Source organism: Nelumbo lutea, chromosome 1, assembly GCF_056320005.1.
Source record: "Nelumbo lutea isolate HS-2025 chromosome 1, American lotus-T2T, whole genome shotgun sequence".
Taxonomy (NCBI): Eukaryota; Viridiplantae; Streptophyta; class Magnoliopsida; order Proteales; family Nelumbonaceae; genus Nelumbo; species Nelumbo lutea.
The window spans coordinates 63,396,456-63,416,247 of record NC_142684.1 but is presented as its reverse complement, the minus strand read 5'-3'; the positions used below and the strand labels follow the sequence as shown (position 1 = coordinate 63,416,247).

The 19,792-nt window shown below is 34.3% G+C and overlaps 1 protein-coding gene across 2 annotated transcripts; it reads right to left on the bottom strand.

The window, feature by feature from the left end:
* Window positions 1-10,421: 10,421 nt before the first annotated feature.
* Window positions 10,422-19,200, bottom strand: LOC148874908 (uncharacterized). Of its 2 annotated transcripts, XM_088963858.1 has the most exons (6): window positions 18,877-19,180; window positions 18,614-18,730; window positions 15,774-15,808; window positions 14,173-14,273; window positions 10,829-10,936; window positions 10,422-10,726 (listed from the first exon to the last, which is right to left on the bottom strand). In XM_088963858.1, the coding sequence occupies exons 1-5, from the start codon at window positions 19,050-19,052 to the stop codon at window positions 10,850-10,852; spliced, it is 516 nt and encodes a 171-aa protein (XP_088819984.1). In that variant the 5' UTR covers window positions 19,053-19,180; the 3' UTR covers window positions 10,422-10,726; window positions 10,829-10,849. The 2 variants fall into 2 exon arrangements, with proteins under 2 accessions (XP_088819984.1, XP_088819983.1); XM_088963857.1 differs by having other exon boundaries at window positions 10,422-10,936; window positions 18,877-19,200.
* Window positions 19,201-19,792: the final 592 nt, after the last annotated feature.

Here is a 19,792-nt window from a genome sequence, read left to right as displayed (position 1 = left end):
AGCCCTACATTAATGTTTTCTCTATTTTTTTTTTTTTGGAGAATAAGTCGAACCAAATAGCAAATTCAACCATTTTTATGAATCACTATTGTGCTCCGACTTGGCACCATTCTCTCAGCGTCTGTTTGGCATCAATGTCGTTTCTCCAGAAAGCGGTGACACATCAGTGCCACTTCGGAAAAAACAGTGCTCCAAGAAACATCTATTTGTTTGGAACCATTTTTCCATAAAAATGGTGCTCCAAGCTACGCCTTGGAAATCGATAAGGCATGGTTTGGAGCAACATCGAATTTGGCATTTTCTCATATTGCAGGTCGTTGGTACTAGTGTTGAAAACAGACATGGAGCACTAGTACCAAACAGAAAGTGTTGTTACTCCAAGAAACGTCCAAACAGAAGAAAAAAAAAAAGACATTGTTTTCTCAACAGCAGAAAATGGTGTTGTATCTGCAACATCAATGCCAAACATATATTCAGAATATGGCAATGGTCCAAACACTGTCCTAATGCATGACCAATTCATGTCTCTGAACTGCATTTCGGCATATACTTATTCAGTTTTCTTGTCTATCCCTGCACTTCCTTGGAGTGGTTTGGTTAATTTGTTTGCTTAGTTGGTTAAGTGGCTTTAGTTCCTGCAGACCCCCAAGACCCATGAGACAATAATTCATTGACAATACAAGAAAGACAGAAACATCAAACAGGTATCCTAACATGAAGCTCCCTGTTATTCAAGATGATGTGGTCCCCTCTCTAGAGAATTGTGGTAAGAGGAAGATGGTGTAAATTTTGCATCAGCTTTTGGGATGCAAATTTGGCACTGATGCTAGTGAGTGCAAATAAGACAGTGCAAATTTTGCATTAGATAAGAGTGCAAATCATAATAGCAAATAGTTCCAAAATTGAACCAGGTGCAAAATTTGCACTTGATTCAGATTTGCATTGCAAACAAGACCATGCTTCCACAAGCCCGTTAGTACACCTAAATCTTACATTTGGCATGTTTGTCATTAATATACTTGAAACAAAGATATCTATACTATACATAAAAGTGAGAATGCAATGTGACACTTTTTTTGGACTAAAATTACCCTCTACTTCTTTGCTTGAGAAAGGGTATAAAAGTCATTTTATTACAACTTTAATGCCAGTTTTAAAGGCTACTAAAATGCCCATAATTGTGTATTTAGTCTATCTCTAATGGCAAGTGCTGAAAATGTAACTTTAATTATTACTTCCCACCTCATTTAATCCTTCTCATTAAGTCTTATACTTAAATTATTAACTCTCATTTTTTGGACTAAAATTACCCTTTACTTTTTTGTTTGAGAAAGGGTATAAAAGCCATTTTATTATTATAGCTTTAATGCTAGATTTAATAGATACTAAAATGCCCATAGTTTTGTATTTAGTCCATCTCTAATAATAGGGGTTGAAAGTGTAACTTCAATTATTACTCCCCACCTCATTTAATCCCTTCTCATTAAGTCTTATACTTAAATTATTAACTCCCATTTTCTCTTATTAAATTAGATATGTGTCAACATTTTTAACATTATAAACCCATATATTTTAAAACTGACTCAAATTGGTTAACTTATGAAGTCATAATTAGGTAATAAAATTTTTAAATAGAAATAAATATAGAAACTTACAAGAAAAAAGAAAAAATAGACATATTTATGATATTTTTATTAATCAAATTAAAAAAAATAAGTGTAATAAACAATAATTATTTTTATTAGTAATGAAAATGAAATACATAATTTAGAACTGATAAAAAATGTAATTATTTTATTGTTTGGCAAAGATCAATAGTTCAAATTTTGGGTGAAACATCTTAACCTTTAATGTCATAAATAAATAATAAAAAATAAAAAAAAAACAAAAATGAGAAAAATATAAATTTTGAAAAAAACATTCAAGCACATGTATAATATCATATATTTATCATATTAAACAAAAAGTAAGTGTAGCATATCAAAATTATTTTTACACACAAAAATACAAAAATGCCTATATTTTTTTAGAAAGGGTATAAAAGTCATTTTATTATAACTTTAATGGCTATTAAAATGCCTATATTTATGTATTTAATCCATCTCTAATTGTAAAGGTTGAAAATGTAACTACTTTTATTACTTTCCACCTCATTTAATCCCTTATCATTAAGTCTTATACTTAAGGTATTAAATCTTATTTTCTCTTATTAAATCTTATATTTTTAAGTTATTTTTCACTAATAAATGTTATTAATTAGATCTATTAGAAATGGCAACAGGGCAGGCAGGGCGGGGCGGGGCGAGGTGGGCGGGGATGAGGAGCCTACGAAAATCCCCATCCTTGTCCCTGCCAATGGGGACAAGGTTAAATCCCCGCTCCTCATGATTTTTTATAATGTTAACCATTTTGTTTTTGTTTATTTTTTATTTAAAAATTAAAAATAAAATAATTAAAGTTTACAATCTTATTAAAAAAGACCCAAGCATATTCAACCATATTTTTAAAAATATTAATATATAGACGTATGTATACATATATACATATATAGATGTATGCATATACATACACATATCGGAATTGGGGTGCTCTCCCCATTCCCATGGGGGAAAATCATCCATATCCTTGCCCCATTTAGGGTGGGTTCCTGCTGGGATCAAGGAAATAGGGAAAATTGTCATCCCTAGCCCATTTTTTTAATAATACAAACCCATATATTTTAAAACTAGCTCAAAAACAAAACCATTTTTTATCCAAGTGGTGGCTAAGCAATTTAACTGTTTGAATCAAATTAATTTACCCACAAAGTCTTAGTTAGGTAATAAAAATTTTGAAATAGAAATAAAGATAGAAAGATAGAGAGTTATAGAAAATGTAGAAAAATATTAGACACTTTTATGATATTTTTATTATTCAAATTAAAAAATAAGTGTAATAAACAATAATACTTTTATTAATAATGAAAATGAAATATAAAAATTAATAATAAATAGTATAACTTTTGGGTTTAATATGTTAACCTTTAATGTCATAAATAAATAATAAAATATAAAATATTAAAAATATTAAAAAATACATAAATTAAAAAAAAAAAGCATTCATGCACATGTATAATGTCATATATTTATCATATTAAACAAAATGTAAGTGTGATATGTCAAAATTATTTTTACACACAAAAGTACAAAAAATTGAACACATCTATAATTATACATTTACATTATTATTGAAAATATGAATAAGATTATGCAACCTTCTTTTGACTAAAATACTAATTTTTGAATTTAGTCCCTATTTAATTGTAAGGTTTAAATTGTAAATTGAATTACTACTTTTTACATCATTCAATTCTCTTTATTTAAATCTTACAATTTTTTTGATAAATGAGCAAAAGAAAAAAGATACAACAAAAAGATAAAACACTACAAAAAGAAGAGTTTAGCCAAGGTAGGCCTGTCAATGATAGTTGAAACTTCACAACTCAATTCGATTATCACATATTTGAATGAGGTGTTTATGTAATCAGATTTAGATGTTGCAATCTGAATCCAATTAATAATAAAAAATACATAAAATTTATAGAAAATTTTGGATATATTATTACTATCATTGTCATCATATAAAATTGCTACGTGTAAAGCATGTGCACGCTTACTAGTAGACTTATAAAAGTGTTAACCCCTTGAATTTTCATTTGCAACAAAGACCCCTGAGCTTTTAGATTCCAACACTTAGATAATGCATCTCTTTATTGCATAGCTTTTAAATCCTTTTTTTTTTCTGGTGTTTGGTGGCACGCCCTAGTCCCCACAGGGGCTGTTTTGATTAGTGCATTACTACATTGAGCCCCCTCCCCAAAGGTGGTAGCGGGATTTGAAGTCCCATCTCTGCTTGAATGAACTAGCTAACGTACCAACTGAACCACCTCTCAGTTGGTGCTTTTAAATCCTAATTAAACAAAGACCCTCACTACAAGTAGGGTTCAAGTTGGGCGGGTTGGGCTTGGTTTAAGCTCAACTTAGACCCAACACTAAGAATAGGGCCTAAGGTTCGAATAAGTCAAGCCCAAACTGTTCAACCTATGCCCTACCTGAACTGAAATTTGATGCACTTGGGTTGGGCTAGGGCCTATGCAGGGCTTGGGTTGGTCAATCAACCCACACTAAAGTTTATGTAAATGTATGCATGTATGCATATATGTATGATTTATCAATAGAATATGCATATATGTGTTTGTATATGCATATATGTATGTACTAAAGCAGGTTGAGCTCGAGTTAGAATAAGATAGGGTTGGGCTACCTAAGGGCTACACCTGGGCCTAGCCCAAAAAATAAAAAGAATCCCAAACTTTTGAACCCAATCCTAGCCCAAGGACCAAAACTTCAAGCCCAACCCATGTAAAGTTGCATATGGGTTAGTCCGGGCTAAGGTTCAAAGTATTGACACATATCGATCGATACGTATCATTCCGGCACCCCACCGATACACCCCGGTGGTCTGACCAGTTTAGAGTGTGGCAAAGACCTAAACCGGCTCCCCTTAACCAGTTGGTGAAAAAAAAAAACACCAAAAGGAGTATCGATTTGCCCAATATGCTCATACCGACATATCGGGCGTATTGATATTTTGAACCTTGATCTGGGCTTGGCTTGGGCCAGACTAAATTGCAGTCTTAACTGCAAGAAAGAAGAAAGAAAGGAACATAAGGGTTGTTCTAATATGTAAAGAATAGTAAAATGATCCCATAAATTAAAAAAGGGTAGTTTAGGAATTTAAAATTGTTTAACAAGCACATCCAACCAAACCATGAGCACGTTTTACTAACCAAATAGAAATATCCGAACTGAAATCAAATTAAATTAACCGGTTAATCAATCAATTGTTCTTTTTATAGTAATTTTCATGTAAATAAAAAAATCTTCTTTCCCTAAATTAAATAAATTACAATTTTTTTAAATTATCCTTCAAATTTAGGAAATTGACAAACTCTTCCTACCGTTTCTAACAATTGACTAAATTTTCCTTACCGTGAGTTTTGGTTAATGCAAGGATTAAAAAGAATATTTTGCCCATCTTTCTTCTTTAAATTTTCAAAGTGAAACTTTTGACTGCAAAAGTTGTGATTTGGGCTGGCTAGTTAGAATTACAGAAAAGCAGAGGAGGATCTACGAACTGGGCTCACTTCCTGGTGAATCAAACAAGGTAGCAGGGCTTAAACCAGGCGGAACCCTAAACATAAGGATAGGGGATTTGGACTCTCGCCGGCCGATGAGTGCCAGCCTGATGTTCTCTATTACCAAGCTTGGACTGGGGTCAGGGTCAGGGCTAGGGTTTCAACAACCAAGTTGCGACCCCGAGTTTCTGAACTGGACCCAGGCCCGGATTCTCTTCCTATTTGGAACTCCTCTGCTACGACTACAACATCTGCCACTACCACCACCACCACCACTATCAGCGAAGGGGCTGAAAACTGCAACATCTCCTTCAACCGTAGGCCCGTGTTGAGTTTCAACCGTGAGAAGCTCGAAAGCTCGAAGGAGCTTCATTGCGTTCTAGGTGACAATAATATGTCTTGATTTTTTTCCGGGGTTGCAAGAATTGGACGAGATGAAGAAATGGGTGAAGGAAGAAGAGGCCCAAATTCTTCAAGAGCAGGACATGCATCATTAGGCAAGAGTCTCTAATCGTGTCAACATCTCAACACCCACCATGCCCTCTTCGAGATGATGGATGATGCCTGGTCCTTCCTCATTGTGCTCATCTCCCCTGTGTTCTACCCATCGCTGCAAATCGAACCAAGAGCGGCGGGTTCAACATCTTCAATTTCTTCTTCTTCTCTCTCTCTCTCTCTCTCTCTCTCTCTCTCTCTCTCTCTCTCTCTCTCTCTCTCTCTCTCTTTTCTTCTTCTTATTCTTCCCACCTCGTTCCAACCACCGTTTTCCAGTTAGAGTGTTCAAGAATGGTTTGGGGTTAATTGGAACAGTCACCATAACCTATTTCTTCATTCTCCAGTATACCTCAACCGACGAGTTGAGAAGAAGGAGAGCTGCTTAGCGCTCACTGCTCTTAAGCCTGTTTCTTCTTTTTCAGACGATGCTTTCTACGGCTGAGTCAGGATTCCGACAGCTTTGGTAAATCAGAGAGTTTTGCTGTCGGAGATAAGTGGTTCTTTAGTTCCTAGTGTAAGTTGTGCCCTTCGAACCAGACGGATTACCGTAACACTGATTTGAAAATCCACCATCGATTAAATAGAGTCAACCTGGAAATTCGTCTTGCTCTTCCTGGTCTTCTCATTGCTAGCCGTGGAGTGCATCCCTGTGTGAATAAGAGCAAGATGAGGTGAGAAGCCCATTGAAATCCCCTTTTGCTGCATCAGTTCTCAAGGAGGAGAGCGAGGGAGAGAAAGAGAAAGATATTTCATCACCAAGACAAACAAAACAAAGATCTACAATAACATTTCGATAATATTTATCTGAATACAACCAAAGATTTTCAATGTTGAGCTCTATTCCGACAACAACGATCAAACTTTCTGCTTTTTTTATTTGCAATATCAGGTTATAAATTTAAAATAAGCTTTGCAGCTTTGGTCTTGTGTGACTCATTAGTAGGACGAAATCTCTATTGTTCTCACTTAAACAAAAACAATCTCTATTTCTTCTCCTTTTCTTTTGCAAGTGGTTTACAAAGTGGGTTATATATATCGTTTTGATTAAGTTCCTTGTAATATATGTTTGTATGACCATTGTGAAAGCAAAACGTATAAATCAAGAACATTCTCCGTTTTCATATTCTCTCATCTTTACTCTTGCGTTGCTGAAAAAAAAAATTATTCAAGAATCTGGTTCAACATAATTTAGAAGAAGCATACCAATTTCGTCAACAATCGTTTCTAGGTTGGTGCAAAAATCTTCTGGTGTAGCAAATATTTCAAGCTCTAATGGTTTTGCCGCCATGTTGGGTTTGGGTGGTATATATTCACAAAACCATTGATACCATTCTATTTCTATAGCACTGCCTTCAAATCAAGTGGTGCAAATAGATTGGATAATGATCAAATCTAATCTGACATCTTTGATCCTATTGGGTCGAATTTGGATCACTTCATTCGGATTTTCGGATCGGATTGCCCCCCGTTTGATCCGATAAAATCTGACCTTAAATATATTATATATTTATAAACATATATGTTATTTATTTATAAATATATTTATTAAATTTGTTATATTATTTATTTTTTTTATAAAAACATGTATATATATGACAAAAATAATTAAAGAAATACTTGTATTTTTTGTTTCTACTTTATTTAAATTAGTATATTTTATTTCTTTTAATATTTTATTAAATTTTAAAGAAAATAAGTCGGCTCGAATCAGATTTGAAGTTCTGACTTACCAATAGGATTCAAATTCAAATCGAGTCCTATCAGATTCAGTCGAATCTTCAGATCGGATCGGATCTAACATTAGCAATGTCGAATCAGATTCAAATATGATCTGATCCGTTTGCATCTCTATTCAAATCCTAGGCTGGAAACTATAACCCACTCCTCCTGTGGAACTCCATTGAGCATAAAGAACTACTACTAGAATAGCAACAACCATCCATCAAGCTGAGTGTCGTTGAACCTGGGCAAATCAAGTTTGAATCTCCTACTGTGGGCTCTAGAGTAAGAGCCTTCAGATCGACTGCCGCTGGCTGAATTCAACCCTGGTGGCATAGCCTCTTCTGGGTTTTACCATGAACAACCATCATTGGTTAATTGCGCTAACTTCTCCAGAATCTCGTCTAGCCATGCATGGATAGTCTATTGCCCTTTCTCTACTCCGCTCAACCTTTCTTCAACGTCCACCATACGAGGTACCTAGGTAGACGTCTGCTCTCATACCAAAATGCATGGTTTTTAAAATCTGATCGGACGGGAAAAATCAGGAAGACCATTCAGGTGACTGGTTTCAATTTTTCCCAAAACCGGATTTTTGTTAAAAAAAACATTGATTTAGTCAACAAACCACTAATTCAGGCGGTTGAACCATTCGAACTGTTCAACAGTTTTGATTGTTATTTTATTTTTTATTTTTCTGTTAGAACGGACCAACCGTTTGATTCGAACAATCGGATCATTCGACCCAGAAACCAGACCCCTAACCGGTTCGTTCTCCAGGTTGATTTTAAAAACCTTGCCAAAATGTTGTGGACCTACTTTAGGGGATGTCGACCTCCTAGCCTTTGTGAGAGCTGAACCTCTATTTCAATGGTGGAGATACAAAACCAAAGAAGAACAAATAGGCTTCTCCCTTCCATTAGTAGTGTTATAGTACTATTGTCCTTAAACAGATATATAGGTCAAATCATAAAAATGCTTCGGTTAATTCAGTTCACAACATCACATGAATATCAAAATGTTTACCAAGAATGAGCATTTTTCCTAATGACAAGGCCAAATACTTGTCAGATTGAAAGTTTCCAAAATATGGTTTTGGTTTCACCTTCTATTATGTTATGCATTTGTTTTGATATTACTCTATATTCTGTATGATTAAACTGTTTTACATGGTTCAAGTGGTAATTAGCACACCTACTTTTATAGTAGCTGTTGATATCTTTGATAACACTCTCCCTCCTGCAAAATTTCATTTCTGAACCATCAAAATAGTGTTTCTGTATAATTTTTAGTTTGTATGAATTGCATTCCTCAACACGTATCAGTAATTGTGTTTATTAGTTTCACCGTTAAAAATCATAGACAATTCATCTATACATGAACGTCTGAAAAAAGTCCATATTTGGGGCAAGGAGTGATTATATATGGTCCTGGACTTAGAAACAGTTTGGTTTAGTCTGGGATCATTCAAAATTTGGTTTACAATTTGGTTTGGTTTTCTGAATTTAGAAACCAAACAAAAAGATTTTAAGTGCTGAACGTCTGAACCTACAACTCCTAGCCAGCTTTTGTATCACGGCACACAATTTAGCTGAACCAGAGAATTGATCCAGATTCGTAGAAATCTTGTCGATGGGTTTAACTGGTTTCATCCAAGATTTTAAACTTTGCAACATATTGACCGACACATAGATCATATACGATTAAATAGTTTCGTAATCTTTCATCTGTATCAGCCTTGTATTGGACCGTTTCAGATATGTATCAGCCGATACAATCCTGAAACAGGCTGATATGCATTATGTATCAACCGAATTTAATTTTCCTCATTTTTAAATTCAAATTTAAATTTAATTCATCTCTTCTCTCTCTCTCTCATTAATATCAATTTTAATTAAGCCTTTAAATTTGAGACCTCATTAAATGCTAATATTATTTAATTCAATGCTCATTTGAGCTACCTTTAATTTATGCATTTAATACATCATTAAATGTTATTTAAATCAAATAACTTGTTAAAAATCACAAACCTGAATTAACAAGCTTCAAACCCTAATTATTTACTTACAACAATAATTAATTAACCACTATGCCAATCTTAATTGCTTATCATAATATGTTTTTTTATGCTTAAAATAGTATTTCTTGCCATTTTTTTTTATCAATAATCATCTTTCTTGCCTTGGTGGATGATTCCCAACAAATGCTAAGATTTGATTATTCAAATTCATATAATAATAAGATGAATACAAATTATATTTATTTATTAAAAATTAAGGTATATATTAACTTATATAATATATACATAATAAATATTATCTAAATCTATATAATAAACACTGAGTAATAAATAGGTTAAAAAATATTAACAAATAAATTAGTTATAATCACATAAAACTCAATTTTATTGTTATTAATATTTTTTAAAGATTTTTTATTTTTATTTTCTAACGTGTCCATGAGTATCTTAATTTTTCATCCATATCTATGCATTTCTAAAATGCATCTTAATAAATTTCTTAAAATTACCTTTCCAATACACCTTGCGTTTCCGATACATGGAACCTTGGTTCCATCCACAAATCTAACCAAGTGGCAACTTTATACCCCGGCTGATTTATAGTTTTTTTTTCAGTTTGTACCGTCTTTTGTTATACTTCCGCAGGTATGTTTACATTTATTCCCATGTTCACACATAACACTTATTCTTGCTATCATAATTCACGCATATCGATAAATATACACGATGTTTTCAAGACAGGACTTGATAGCAAATAAGAGGGGAGCCAAGGGGCATGTCGACATTGCTGATCCAATAAAAAGCAACTGAATGCTTCTCCACTTGGACCATCTGATTTGAGATGCAATAAATTGTTTTTTTAGGAGCCCCAGTTCAACTTGGTCTGAGAAGCTGGGCAGTTTATTAAAACATTGAAACATTCTTACATCAAAATGACAGTTACCAAGTGTGAAGGTCTCCTTTAGCTCTGTGCACTCTTAAAATGATAAATGATGAAACATATCAGAGGTATGGATACAAAGAACTTGCATTTATTACATAATTAGACACTAGAAAGAAAAGGGGGAAGGGGAAGAAATGGAGGATTTAAGTCACAAGTTGAACATAAGAAACAATTAACTGTTCTATGGTAAGTTTGAAGTATAACAAAGTAACCTAGGTTTGACTTCCGTTAGCTGCCAAAAAGCACATGCCAAATGTATTATTAGAAAGAAAAAACGAAAGCCTTTCCTTTTCACATCAACCAAAAGCTAGGATGATCCATCATAAGCTTATCTGGGAAAAATCACGTCTCAACTACTAATTACCTCAACAAGCTGCAACCGAAAGACTTCAATATTCAAAATACAAATATAATTGGCCATCTAGTAAATAGAAACCCGAAAAGAGATAAGCCAGCAGCAACAAGAGGTTGTTACTTGTTAGGTCTCAACAAGAATTCATGATGTAATTCCAGAAGGAAGAAGTGCAGCAGCAACAATCCTCCCTTCCTCATTCAGTATGTTATAAGTTGATGCAGCATTTCTCTGTCAACCAGATGAAATAAGGAAAGAAAAAGGCCAACCATCAGGTGTATTTTAGCAGAGGAGAATAGTTGCATATAAGGAAGCTGAAACCATCTCATCCATGGAGTAGTGTTAAAAGCCAAGCATCATAATTTTCCATTAAGGTTCCATTTGGTTTGTGGGTTGGGAATGGAAAATATGAAATATTCTCAAACATTATTCTTCCCTTCCCAGGTTTGTAGGATATCATGAGATGGGATAGGAAAAAGGTGGGATTACAGATCTCAATTTTAGCGATGTGGAATCCCACCATTTTTGGTGGGAAACAAGTGGGAAAGGAGGGAGAAACTTGTTTAATAAGAAAAAACACCTTCCTTGTAGTGTTTTTAAGAGTTAACATTAGGCCCATGATGCATTAATAAACTTTATTTAATAAGACAATAATCGAATAATTAATTACAATTTATTAACAAATACAAATTAATAAAATAAAATATTAACAATAAGCATACCAAATAGTAAAAGTTATTATTAATTAATTCATAATTATTTAATAATTAACAAAAATTAGTTAATAATTAAGTAATTATTAAAAAATAATTAGTTATATTATTATTAATTTAATTAATAAATAAATAATAAAAGTGGTACTTAATTGAAAATAACTAGTAATACAAAATAAAATTATTAATTAATTCATAATTGTTAATAACTAATTAATAATTAATTAATACAATAATTATCAATATTCATTAATTAACTAGTTATTCACAAAATTAATGAATAAAAATATTAATAACAAATAATACTAAATCATAAAAAAGTAGTTAATATTTAATTAATAATTAACAAAAAGTAGTTAATAATTTATTGATTAGGTATTAATGAATAATTAAATAATTATTTATTGCAACTTCAATTAATACATAAGTAATAAAAATTTCGAGTCATTAAAAATAATTTGTAATACAAATATTAATAAATATTTAATATTATCAAAAAAATAATATTTAATTAAGTAATTATCTAAACATAAAAATTTTAATTATTAATTTTATTAAATATTACTAATTACCTAATGAATTAATTAACAATTGTTATTGGGGTTGATTTTCCCACTGTTTTCCCTTTTGCAACCAAACAAGGGAATGGGAAAATTTTCCACACATTTTTCCTTGTCTCATCCCTTCTCATCCCACTGAAATCTTCCCTCAAACCAAACATAGCCTAAATTCACCAACTTATAGACCAGGCTTGTAAAAGTTTCACAACTCTAAAGAGATTACACTCTCGTTCTTAAAGGTAGCTAAGAAAGACCCAAAATTTATTCTTGGCAACACTATATCATGTTCCCAACTTCCAAGTTCCAATCATCATCATCATCTAAGTCTCATCCCAATTATATGGGGTTGGCTACATAAATCCAGTTTTGCCATTACATTCTATTTAGTGCCATATTCATTGTTAAATTAAAAACGCTTAAATCATTTCTTACTACTTACAACCCATGTCCTATTTGGTCTATCCTAACCCTTCTAACCCCTTCAACTTGCACTAGATCACTTCATCGCCACCCGCTGTTGCCGCTGTAGTTCGCCATCGCCGTCACTGTTGCCACTGTAAGTCGCCATCGTCGCTGCCACTGCAACCTGCAAGTCCTCCTCTTCTTCTTCTAAACTCTTTCAGTTTCAGCCGACAGTTTTCTCAAATCTCTCTCATTCAAAGTTTCAAACCTTATTTTCTCTTATATAGTATGCATCTTACCCTAACATTCCAATCTAATGGGTAAGATGTTCAAATCGTTCAGACCGTCTGACCGAGATGGTCGAACCGCTGACCCGGAAACTGGTGGCTAGAATGGTTCCGTTTCCAGGTCAGTTTTTAAAACCTTGTGACTAAACCATTTCAATCTACTTTTCAATTTATCATCTATTGGAGCTACTCCTTGGTTCCTTCGGATAACTTCATGTGTGACCCTATCATCATCATCATCATCATCATCATCATCATCATCATCATCCATGCCTTGTCCCAACTATATGGGGTCAACTACATGAGTCCTGTTTCGCCAATCCATTCTACTTAAAACCATGTCCACAGTTAAATTATTAGTGCTTAAATCATTTCTTACTACTTCAACCCATGTCCTTTTTGGTCTACCCCTAGCTCTTCTAGCCCCTTCCACTTGTAACTCATTTATGACCCTATTTTCCACTCATCCATCTCAGCATATGCATCATCTTCCAACTTCCAGTGCATGCCAGTTTAGCACTGAGGTCTAGTGGATACCATTTACCCTTTGAATGAATCAAGACAAATAATTCTTCGCAGCAAGTTTGATATTGAGGGCACTCTAGCAGGATAGCAGCACCATGCCCAAGAAACACAGTAATGACATACCAGCTCTTGAAGGTGTTTTACTCACTAATACCAATATCAGGCATCATCCACCTTCAATCAAGGCATTGATGCCATCCATTCTATTATCCTGATTCTCATTTATCATTCTTTTTGCATTAAGGTAGCATTTGGTTTGAAGGAAAAGAAAGGAAAATTTGGAATATCCTTAAAGATCCCAAATGAAGTTTCAAATGGTGAATCACTTGCAAGATATACATATAGTCTAATTCTAAGCTCTGTGTATGTGTGTGTGTGAGAACTGACTTGAGAGGCTATGATCACTGTTTGACCCAAATGTCCCAGGTGCATGACCTTGCTCAAGCAAGTGTCAGAAATAGGATTCACTCAAGACCATGGTTTTAAAAAATGACCCAGAAATGGAACCGTTCTGGCCACCAGTTTCTGGGTCAACAGCTCAACCGTCCGGTTCAAACAGACAGCCCGTTCTGACAAAAAAAATTAAAAACATAAAAAACGGCCAAAAACCATTGAACGGGTCGACAGTTTGACTGCCCGGGTCAACGGGTCATTGACTGATTCAATGGTTTTGGCCAGGGACCGTGTTTGGGGTAAAATGGAACCGGTTGCCTGGATGGTTCTCAGGCTGAACGGTCCAACTGCCCAGGTCAACGGCGGTTCAAAAACCATGCTCAAAACATAAACCTCTTGGACAAAAAAAAAATGTGTTGGCATTATACTTTTCTCTTTTCCCAACATTACCACTTCCTATTCTTTCACTGAGTTTCCCAAGACAAACACTAACATGTTAATGGTATAGGAGAAAGAAAATGAATAACTGAACCAAAGAAACAAATCCAAAATTATGAAAGGATTAACGACCAAGATAAAATAAATACCGAATCAATGGCTTCTAGTTTCATCCCAATTGACCGAATGAAGTTTCTAAGTTCAGGATTCACATGTTCAATGTGCCTTCCACAGCCAAGAATCAAAATTTCTGAAACAGAAAGAATATTGTAACAAGTAATTAATAAGTACAAAAGAGGATTACATAACGATTTGTGCTACTTGCAATTTGCAAACAACCTTGCTTTTTCTGTTTCTAACACACTTTCAGCATGTCATATCTTTGATTATGTTGCCATATTTGTTACCTCAAATATCAGTGCAATTGTAGTTTCTGTAACACTTCCTTTCTGTTTCATTGAATTTTAGAAAATCTCATGTGAGATCCTCATAAGGGTCATTACATGGTGTAATGGTAAAATCTCAGGCTGGCAAGCATGAGAATGCAGGTTTGAGTCTGAGAGCAGCTACTTTGTGAAAAAAAAATAAAAGGCCAAAGGACCATATCCAGTGTACCCCTCCCAACAGCCCAGATATATGGGACCGACATTGTGTAATAGCCTTTTTTTTTTCTTTCATTTGAGATCCTTACCTTTTTTCCAATTTTCTTCTTCGCTTAGCAAATGACATTTTCACTCTTTGAATAACTATAACTATAATTATATTGAATTACTTTTATTTATTTTCATATGTATACCTTTATAATTACTTTGTTCAAAAACCTAAAATCTAGACCTAACTGAGCTGCATGTGGAAGCAACTAGGCCATCACCTCAACATCATTTTATCTTCTTTTCTTTGTGATCATCTAAAAGTTTAAATTAAATTACAAATTGCATGTAGTATACATAAAATCTATACATAGTTAAAAATAGTAAATAAGTTATTGTATACGTTTCTCTAATGTGCAAATATATTTATATGTTTTTTGATCAATAAAAATCATAAATAATTTAGCCTAGGCAATCAATCACTCAGTCTTGGTGGCGGCACTGCATGCCAAGACAACCACATAAGGCATGGGCAGCATGCTAATAATTACTTACAAAACATCTAATTTTTTGTTTAATGCATTTGTTGTGATGGTTGTAAAGAAACAGTTGATCACCTCTTTCTTCACTGCTGATTTGCTGCTAATATGTGGGTGAAGGTGTTATGTTTACTTGGGACACAAATTTGTTTTCAAGCAACAACAAAGGAGTTCCTGGAAACAACACACACACACACACACACACACACACACACAGAGAAAATACACTATGCGTTGCTCTAGAACATACTATAGTCCAAATATACAGTCATATATACCTCTCCTATTAGGGTTTTTTTTTAATGGTGCACCATCCTTTGGGCATAGGCTGGAGAACAGAAAAACCAGAAGGGATTCGCTATCCAATATTAATATAAATTGGATAGAAAAGAGAACAGGTATAACTGTTGGAAGGGAAGGTATGTACATCAGGAGGTTAAATCTCCTTCATTGGTTTATTCAGTCTATGCCCCATTCAGAAGATGGTACATTGATTGAAGCCTGCATTGACTAATTGTTCAAAGACATGAACAAAGGAAGTAGGACACCACCACCTTTTTTTTCGATAAGTTAGGACACCACCACCTTTCTTCTCTAAAAAGATGTCAACTAGATGCTCACCTGGTGTAGGTCGAATAACCTTGAGGATAGATAAGCTGCAATAATAAAGAAAATATGATGTTAGTTACAACTGATATTTGGAGATTTGCACATACATATTTTGATAGTTTGACTGTACAACAAAATTCAGTTACACCAATGATGTTATAAAGAAAAGACTTAATATCTAAAATTCCATGATTTCAGAGTGTAGGCTATGAATTTCTTAAGGACACTTCTATATTTAGGAAAGCCTCTTGTGCAATTGATGGTGCATAAAGTCTATGACTATAAAAGTTTACACCTTGAGTTGGGATCTGTTCCTCAATGCAAAGCTTTTGTGAAATGCCAGAAGCCTAGTCTTCAATTATTTATTCCAAGGCCTACTCAGAATGCTGAGAGTATTACCTTTACAACATGCCTTAGGCTGGGCCCTAAAATCAGAAGTAAATTTAAAGTTTCTTTTCATTTTCTTTACCTTTTTCTTGGTGAAAGTATATATGTAACTATAAAGAAATTGCAACCTCAAAGAGTGTAACAAATGATTTCTACTACCGCTCTGATTAACAATGGACATGTGAATGGGTAAGGATTGGCACACAGGGAGGTCCTTGCTAGGATGACAAGATAGCACTAGGAGGAGGTAGTCAGAGGTTGAAGGGGAAGTGAGCTCAGATCTATGATTTAAAAGAGTTAGAGCAGGAAGAGGAGTCTCAGAAGGTGCAGTTGTCGGATTCAGGGACTCATGAAGGAAGAATGGAAATCTGATCTCTTGAGACCCTGCCTTGGAGATCCTATTTATAGCTTTTCCTGAAGGCTTTTCCCTTCCAGAAAGTTCTTTCTGGACTTGCTTCTAGAAGACTGGCCGGATTTGTGCCATCTGGACTAGTTGGGGAGTCATCATGTGTCCCTACTGGGCTTTAGTACTTGGGTGTTCACCCTACCACGACATGCATGTGTGGGGAGCTGCAACTGCAACGCCCTTCCCTAAGTTTGTAGCACCCATGCAAGTGATTGTTTGCGACCTGACTAGTTGTTAATCTTTTAGATTTGTGATTTGGCTATCTGGCAATTCATTTTGACATGCAACTAGGTACATTGTTGCGATGCAGCATGTCCCGCTCGCATCGCATTCCGGATTGCAAATCATGGTCCCTTGGGTTTTACTTATAGTTCTATGTTGTTGGCTCAATCATACCCTTTTCAATGGAGGATCACTAATCACATTCTCCTACAAGACCTAAAAGTTTTTTAAATATTTTTTTACATATAGCTGTTATGCTCCTTTTTCTACCATGTATGCCAAGTTGTATATAGCTCCTTTTTCTAACCATGTAAGTTATATTTTGTTGGAACCATGGTTGCCAATATTAGCGAGATTCAGTGAAATCTCCTCATTTCACTTAAGGGGCAATATGAAATATTCCAAGAATCTCTCTCCCCCTCGGTCCCTCCTATCTCTGAACTCTGATACATTGCCAATGTAGTGGGTATGTTTCAAATTTCATTGACAAACTATACATCTAAGGTTTAAAATTTTATATATCATTGAAATTTTTCAATATTTTGTTAAAATCACAAAAAATAAATAAATCTATTTCAAAAAGAACAAATGGGGACTCTACAATTGGATGACAGATTACTCTACTAAATGCTAAGTCGCTATAATTCAAAAAAGAAAGAAAGAAAGAAAAGATGATACTCAACTATAAAGGGGAAAAATGGAAGTTAAACTGGCAAGTGAATGGCATGGCTATAGAAGATAGGATGGCCAAAAGGTTAAAAGGGAGACAAAGAGAGATGCCCATTTAAGTCTCTTAATCTTCTCTTATTTGATGTAATAGTTGTTTGCTATGTTTTTTGAGTCTTAATGTGAAATTATACTTCTGGGTTATCAAAGCTCCTGTGAAAATGTCCAAAAAAAAACATAACAGTGACGTTTTTCCAGGTTTTTCAAAACTCCAGCCACTAACTACTGGTAAACTTGTGGCCTGTAGTACTCTAGAAGTGTGTTCTTTCTTTTTTTGTTTTTGGTGGGCTAACCTAGAAGTGTTTCTTGCCATTACCTAGAAGTTGTGGGGATCCCCAAATGAATTCAAAATGGAAACTGAGAGAAATTGTCTTTCCGTACATTCATTCAAAGTCAAATGAGAAATTGTCATGAAGCAACAAAAATGATTTGATAAACCATATGAAAGGATCTACATAGATATATCATTTGTTATCTGTCAAGGTAAAAGAGGAAAACAAATTCATTCAGATATTTCATAAGAATAATGAAGGGAAACTAAATAAACAATTAAAATAGGCTCATGGTTATTCCATATTACACACCAAAGCACCACTGAAAGATTCCTCCACCAAAATATGAGCAATTAACCATTTGCCTAATTTGATTTCTACAAAGGAATAGAACCAATCCCAGGTACAGCATTGGAGTAACTGGAGCAAAGCAATAGTACCAATCCCAGGTTCAACAATGGATTAGCTGGAGCATTCACCCCAAGGCCCAAACTAGGTAATAACACCAAACATGACCACCTAAGTCCAAACTCATTAATCCAGACTATTGAGTCGTAAGGCTACTTCCTCAGTGGCGAATAACCCAAAACACACACACACACACACACACAAAAAAAAAATCGAAAACAACTAGGATAAGTTTTAGCCACCCAGTTCACTTTAATCAAAATCAATAAGTTAAGTGCTAATCAACCTAAATTCCAATTTCACCAGCGTAAAGCCCATAGTTATTGTTGTTCAGTCTCCTCGTTCAGACAAAACTAATATGGAAATAGAAATGGAAGTCATCTTCCTAGACCATTCAAAAAATTACATCCAGAATCAATTCAAGAACATACCTGTCTGCAGTGATCTCTGAGAACTTCTTGGGGCCCCAAGACATAAGCAAGTTTCCGATACAAAGCAAGCTACCCTCATACTTAACTCCATTTACTGTAAACCCCGTATCAGTATACCTAGACAAAAAAGGAACGAAGAAATAGATAAGAAAAAATGAAGGACAATAAATTATCCGATCAAATGAGTTGCATAGAACTAAAAACCACTCGACGTGCAATCAAAACGCATAACTCAAGCAAGTAATCATAGCAAGTCAACATACCCTTGGAAGCGCAATTGATCCTCAGGGACATTATCGATGAGATTGATCTGATCGTAGAGAGAAAAGGCGCGCCTAAGAGAAGGGAGCGGCTGATTTGCAGGTTTAATTGTACTCTTGCTTAGGGTTCGTAGAAGGGAAGGTAGGGTCCTTGCTGCTGTGTGCCTCGCGGCAGCCATTTCGTTCCACCAGCTCGATAGCTCGCTCACGCTGTCTTCTTCTCATTCCTGGTTCTCTGACCCTCCCCAAAACTAGGGTGAGCAAAAAAATCGAAAACACCGAACCGACCGAAAAAACGACCGAAACCGAAGGTATCGGTTCAGTTTCAGTTAATCAATATAAAAAAACCGGCAGTTAACCGAACTGACCGATATACATATATTTCTATATATTCTATATATATTTATATTTATGTATATTATATATATTTTATATATCATAAATTAATAAATATACATTATATATATATATATATATTTATAATATATTATTTATTATTTATTATTTAAAATATAATATTTTATATATATTCACAATTTTTTATTATATATTTATATATATTTGTATAATATATATTATAAAAACTAAAAAACTAAAAAACCGGCTAGCCAAACCAACAGTTAGCCGAATCGGTCAAGCGGTTAATCGACTGATTTCGGTTCGGTTATGGTTACCGGTTTTCCAAAAACCGGTGCTATTGGTTTGGTTCAAAAAAAAGGCCGGCAGTTCGGCCTCAATAAGCACAAATTTTTGCCACATGGCACATGCATAGGCTCTACCTGATACTAGCTCGGATCAAGCCAGATCGACCATGTTTGGAGTTTAGAATCAGTATTCGAAAATCCAAATTGGAATCTAAGATTAGGCATAATCAAATCGAATTCAGATATTCGGTCAAATTTGAATACCATTTTTTTGC

Coding starts and splice junctions, on each gene's coding strand:
- LOC148874908 (XM_088963857.1), bottom strand. CDS start 19,052: ATGGCTGCCGCGAGGCACACAGCAGCAAGGACCCTACCTTCCCTTCTA. Junction 14,274..15,773: donor GGTTATTCGACCTACACCAG/GTGAGCATCTAG, acceptor TTTCTGTTTCAG/AAATTTTGATTCTTGGCTGT. Junction 10,937..14,172: donor AACTAGAAGCCATTGATTCG/GTATTTATTTTA, acceptor TCTGGTTGACAG/AGAAATGCTGCATCAACTTA.